This window comes from Marmota flaviventris, chromosome 19 (assembly GCF_047511675.1).
Source record: "Marmota flaviventris isolate mMarFla1 chromosome 19, mMarFla1.hap1, whole genome shotgun sequence".
Lineage (NCBI taxonomy): Eukaryota > Metazoa > Chordata > Mammalia > Rodentia > Sciuridae > Marmota > Marmota flaviventris.
The window spans coordinates 38,298,619-38,304,618 of NC_092516.1; the positions used below are offsets into that span (position 1 = coordinate 38,298,619).

The 6,000-nt window shown below is 60.8% G+C and overlaps 1 protein-coding gene across 10 annotated transcripts in view; it reads left to right on the forward strand.

Moving 5' to 3' along the window:
- Mad1l1 (mitotic arrest deficient 1 like 1) overlaps positions 1-2,885 on the forward strand; it is a 357,731-nt gene extending 354,846 nt beyond the window's left edge. For all 10 annotated transcript variants that reach the window (XM_027922766.3, XM_071605258.1, XM_027922768.3 and 7 more), the window contains one exon: positions 2,311-2,885. In XM_027922766.3, the coding sequence (XP_027778567.1) occupies positions 2,311-2,469 (159 nt within the window). In that variant the 3' untranslated portion in view covers positions 2,470-2,885. The remainder of the gene's footprint in view (positions 1-2,310) is intronic.
- The last annotated feature ends 3,115 nt before the right edge of the window (positions 2,886-6,000 follow it).

Here is a 6,000-nt window from a genome sequence, read left to right on the forward strand (position 1 = left end):
GGATGCAGGGGTGCAGGCTGACTGAGGGCTGGGCACAGGTCACACAGGGGTCGGAGGCAAAGCCAGACCGCCCGGTCACATCTAGGTGACCGTGGAGGAGGGCACTGCCCACAGCCCCCAGGTCCCCTCGCCCAGGTGAGGAGTTAGTTGGTAGGTGGGCCCCACACTGGAGCACCCATGTGAGCTCCTCAAGGAGGCACTGCCAGGACCCACTGGGCAGCTGCCTCCCCAGGCAGCTCCCAGGGAAGGCAGCGTAGGGGTGCTGGGCAGAAAGGAGCTTTTAAAAAGAAATGTGTTATGGAGACATCCGGGTACCACGCGCTTCACCCACTGCTGTGCACATTTGGATCTCTCCAGCATCTTCACGGTGCCCAGCGGTCACCAGCCTATTCCCAGAGCATTTCCATCTCCCCACCAAGCAGCCAGGTGCCCAGCAGGCTCCCCACCCACCCCTGCCCCACCCTGCAGCTGTGCCTTCCTCCTCGGGGCCCGGGTGGGACACATACATGCTCGGGGCTGGCCTGGAGTGTTTCCAGGCCCCTCCCGTGTGGCTCACGTCGTGCTCCGTTCCTTGCTGTGACAACACAGTGTTCCCTTGGTGGACACACCACTTTGTCCCTTTGTCAGCCGATGGCCTCCACATTTTCACTGCTATGAATAATCTCGCTGTGACATTGATGCGGCATCTCCGTGTGGACACGTGTCCAGTTCCTTGGCTGCACACCTGGAGTAGAGTTGCTGGTCCCATGGCCACTCTGAGGGATCCCCAGACCTCCGTGGTCACTGAGTCATTTATATTCCTCTAGCAGTGCAGAAAGTTCTGGTTTCTCCCCGTCCTCAGCGCACATTTGTCTTTTTTACTGTGGCGGCCCTAATGGGTGTGGAGTGGGGGCTCCCCGTGGCTCTGACTTACGTGTCCCTCGGGATCGGTGCTTCGCATCTACTTATTGGTCATTTATGCATCTTCCTAGGGAAAATGTCCACTCACACCCTTCACCCAGTTCTTAATTGGGCCATTTGTCTTGGGCTGAGTGGTAAGAGCTCTGCACGACACAGATGGCCCTTACTCAGCCTGGCCGGTATGGGCCTGGGCGCGTTGACAGGGAGTTCCCAGGACAGGATCTAGTGAGGGCAGGGGTAGTAGGCACTGCCAGTCCCTCTCCAGAAGTGCCTGGGTGCACTGGAGCCCCTTGCCAGCTCAGGGCCTCTGTCCACTCTACCCAGCCCAGATGCCCCAGCTGGCCTACACCCCCACCCCAGCCTGTGTCCCAGGACAGTGCCAGGGCAGTGTGCCCAGACCTACCAAGTACTATGGGCAGAACCGAGCTCTTTGTGCCCCTGTCTCCCCCTTTGTTCCAGAGGGTTTCTGCCCTTGTCCCCACTGTACCTCAGTATTTGGAGCATCTGTCCTGTCTCGAGTCTCCCCCAGATCACTGGTGGCAGACCCTCATGGCCTTCCCCTGGTTAGAAGTGACATGTACGTAAGGAAGCAGTAGAAAGGACCCGTCTGGGCTGCAGAGTCCCTGGAGCCAGGACCAGCTCCCACTGGGTCCTCCCGCTGCCTGGCACCCCTCCCCTCCCCTCCCAGCCCCAGGCAGCTGGAGGGGGACCCCGGGCCCCAGGCTCAAGTCTGGGAACCAGGCTGGGCAGGGAGCCACTCACTCAAGGCCGCAGCACCCTGCAGTCTGGAAGATTTTTAGGGTCAAGAAAACACAGGTCTTCAGGTCCCCAGCCCCTGGGGACCCCTGGACACCCTGCCACCACAAAACCTGTAGGCTGTGGATCCAGTTTTCCTTTCAACATGGAGGGCAGGGAACCTGGCTTCCCTGGCATCGTGCCCACGCAGCAGCCCTGGGTTGGGCAGGAGCCACCTCTCCATTCTGTGGACGAAGCCACCCAGCCAGCCACAGGTGGGACTAGAGCCTGGTGGCTGGTGCAAAGGCAGCCCCCGGGCACCCTGCTGCCTGTCGAGATGACAGACCCTGCCCTCCATGCCTGGAGGAGCCCAAGGGCCGGCCTTCCTGGTGTAAATCTCAGCCCTCTTTGCTGGTGACCTTGAACCAGGCCTCTCTGGGTGCATGATAGGCAGGAAGGTCCCTTTCTGGCCCCAGCTGCACAGACTGAGGGAAACTGCTGGGGACAGCAGCCTGTGGCCCACCTGCCTGACCCAACCTCCCCCCACCCCGTGCCTGAAGGCTGTGTCCCCTCCCTGTCCACCCCTGTTGTTGGAGGGGGATGGGGGGTAGGGCAGACCTGCCTGCTGACCATCACTGACTGTCCCTCATCACTGACTGTCTCTCCCGCCTGCAGGCCACGGGACCCTCGGGCTCCAAGATGCAGCTGCTGGAGACGGAGTTCTCGCGCTCTGTGCCGGAGCTCATTGAGCTGCACCTGCTCCGCCAGGATAGCATCCCGGCCTTCCTCAGCTCCCTCACCCTCGACCTCTTCAGCCGCCAGACCGCAGCCTAGCCCGCCGCCTGACCGCAGCCAGTGCTGGCCGGCATGGCGCCCCAAGCCCCAGGCCAGACCGTGGTGTCCAGCGTGCCCGGGCCTCCAGCTCTGCCTCACACCCCTGACAGCAGTGGTGAAGTAACCAGGAAGGTGCTGGCCCTGCCCTGCCTCCTCTGTCACAGCACCTGCCCGGAGAGGACAGTGTCTGCCCAGGTCCCCGTCTCCCTCCTGCCACTGCACCCTGCTCTGGAGTCAGGCCTGAGGGAGCTGCTCGGTGGCACCTCCGTACCCTCTCCTCAGATGTCCTCATACCAGCCACCTGAGCCCGATGCTGTGCTGCCCGGAGTCCTGTCTGTCCTGGAGCCTGGCCATTGGCCTGAGGCAAGGAGCCCGATTTGTCACCTTGTGAAATAAAGTCTCCTCCATCTTCCCAACACCTGGCTCTGCGTCTGAGGCCCACGCTTCCTGGCTCCCTGCTGTGAGGTCCATGGCCACTGCCGTGTTCCCCGACAGCAGAGACGGCCTCTTAGGTCCAGGCCCAGCAGGCATCGGGAGGTGTGCTCTGGAGGAGGGGTTTTGGCAGCCACACCTGCTGTTCACGCAGCTGTGGCCTGTCTCTCTGGAGCCTGGGTTCACAAGCATTGGTGGGATGTGCGGCCTGGCTGTGAGGAGGGAGGGTGTGTTTGAGGTGGCCGAGAGTGAGGCCCTGGAGCCAGGCACCCCCAGGCCTGGTTCCAGCTCCGCTACCTATGGCTTTGTGACCTTACCCAAGTGTCTCACCTTCTCTAAGTCTCCCTCCTTGCCCCTAAGCCACGACAGTCCCTCACCAGGAGGTTAGAGGTGTGCCCCTGCACACAGCGAGCACTCAGGGTTGGCCGGAGCCGAGTGGCCAAGGCCGGCCCTGCCCCCACCCTCCTTCCTCTCCTGCTGAGCGCTGGTGACCACTCCCTCCCGTAGGCTCTGGCCAGCCCTGTCCCTTTGGCTGGCAGGCATCTGTCCTTTCAGCTCCAAGCCTTCCTCCTGTCCATGGGCCTGGCAGCAGATCCTGTGTGGCCAGGGTTCTGGGACACAGGGATTGGGGGATGCTGCCCTTATGGACCAGCCTGTCACATGGGAGCCAGACCAGGCTTGGGTAGGCCAGCAGCACCCACGCCAGCCAAACAGGAGCTTGGGGACTGTGAGGGAGTCCCCTGCTGTGCCGCCACAGCACGGTCTATGGACAGATGGTGGCAGTGAGGGCAACAGTGGCAGCAGCCTTCAGCCCTGAGCCACACCTACCCAGGGCCACCAGCTACCATGCTTAGGACTGGAGTTGTAAAAAAAAAAAAACCCTTGCTGGGGCCTCTCAGGCTGGCCCCAGTGGAGTCACTCACTGTCTCATTTGGACAGTAATTGAGCACCTCCTGTGTGCTCTGCTTTGTTCCAGGTTCCGAAGATGCTGAGGAACAGGGTGTTCTGCATCCCTCCCTGGGCGAGCCATGGGCCCCAGCTCTGTGCTGCCTGCTGGCCTTCCACTCAGGAGCCCCAGAGCCAACATGGGGTAGTAGGGGGATTCATAGTGTCCTTGGGCCCCAAATCCGTGGAGACATGGGGCAGAGGGCCAGGCCAGGAGCAGGCCCAGCTCTCCCATCCTCAGGCCTGGACCTGTGAGCTGTGAGTGAATCAGCTGAGCCCGGGAGCCACCAGCAGTGCTAAAATATTCAGAGCAGAACCTGACACACATCCTTGGCCCAGGAGCTGTTGCGGGGGGGGGGGGGGGGGGTGCGCGTGTGTGTGCGCATGCGCGTGCTTTCACGTGTGTACGTGTATGTATGCACAAATGTCTCGTTCCAGGGAACAAGTCAGTCAGGACCTCCAAGCTGATGTTCTTGGAGGCAAGGCCAGAGCCACATCCCAACCAACCAGGGCAGAATGGAATTCGCTGAATCTGGGGTAGAAGCTGAGGACCCACAGCCCCAACAGGACTCATCACCAGATACGCAGCCTCTGGAACCTACAGGCACATGGCCATGGGACTCCACCAACTGTCCCTGAGCCATTGTCACTTCAAGAGTCAAGGTCCCTGCCCCAACCTTCCAACTGGCTGGCCTGGGCCACCTCCCACCCCAGCTTATGTAGAATCAGTGGACCCTGAACAGCTAACAGGCCACAGGGCCCCTTCTCCAAGTGTGACCGCATGAGAGTCCCAGCCTGGGCTTCCTTCCTGCCTTAGTCTCCCCAACTTTCTCCCTCCCAGCCAGCGGTCTCCGGGTCCAGGGACTGGCCTGCCCTGCTCATCTCCCCCTTGAGGAGCTTCCACCAGGCCCAACCAGCCCACCCCAGGCACTCTGCCAACAGCTGCTCCATCTCATGGTTTTCCTGAGCAGAGGCAGAAGGGGCAGAGCAGCCCAGCCCTGGGGCATGTCTGGGCAGGCCAGGAGAACCAAGGTCCCTGGTCACGTGTCTCAGGCTGAAGGATCCGTCTGCCACTGGAGTTTGTCCCACCTCTTCCTGCACCTGCCAGGTGGGGAGGAAACGAAGTAGCGAGTGGTGGGCACCTGCAGGCCTTGGTTCCTGCCCAGCCCCCGGCCGGCACCCAGGCCAGGGAAAGTTCTGGGTCTGACAGATCCCTGGCTTCCTCCAGCTCCTTAGTAGGCGCCGACGCTAAATGGTTCTTAAGCTGCTAATGACTAATTTTAAGGGATTAGTGCCGCAGCGATAAACTGTAATTGCCAGGATGTAACAGGATTTGCTGAGTCCAGGGCTCTTCCGCTCCCCGGGCCAGGAGGACAGCGCCGCCTGCTGGGGCCTCCTGGGGACCCTGGCTGCCCACCCAGTGTGACCCTGCCAGCCTCCCGCTGTGCCCAGCCCAGGACAGCCAAGCCAGGCACTGCAGGCTAGTTACTCTGCTTAACCCAAAGTGAGCAAGGAAGTGAATTGCTAGGTTTTTTCCAGCTTCTGCTCCTCAGAGTACACTCCAGGACCCCAGCCAGGCTGCTCAAAAAGGTGGGTGCACAGGTGCAGTCCCCAAATGTCACTGTCAGAACCTGCTTCAGTAGACCAGGTGTGTGGACCCCCATTCAGGTTTGTGGAGCTCACCTGATTGAAGCTTCCCGATTCACAGAGCTCCTTCCCATGGATGAGTTGCCCCCACCCCATCACACTGCAAGTCAGGTCACATCAGGGCTCAAGGACAAGGGTGGAAAGGCAGGGAACCCCACAGTCAAGGCTGGAGTCCAACCCAGCAGTCCTAGCTGCAGATTTAGCCGATCCCCAGCTCCCGAGTCACCCTTGACCCATTTCCCCTTAAGGACCAGGGGCTCGGTAGGGCTGTGCCCCCAGGAGTGTGTGTTCACATGTATGTACACACAAGTGTGCATATGTTGCCATGCCTGTGTACACGTGACCAGTGTATGCATGCACACACGCAGGAGTTTGTACACATGTGCAAGCAAGAATGTACATGTGTGGCTGTGCTTGCCTGGGAACATGCATGTGTGATTGAGTGTGCCTTGTGATCATGTGGGTGCACGAGTGTTCACGCCTGCACATATGCACCTTGGTGCATGT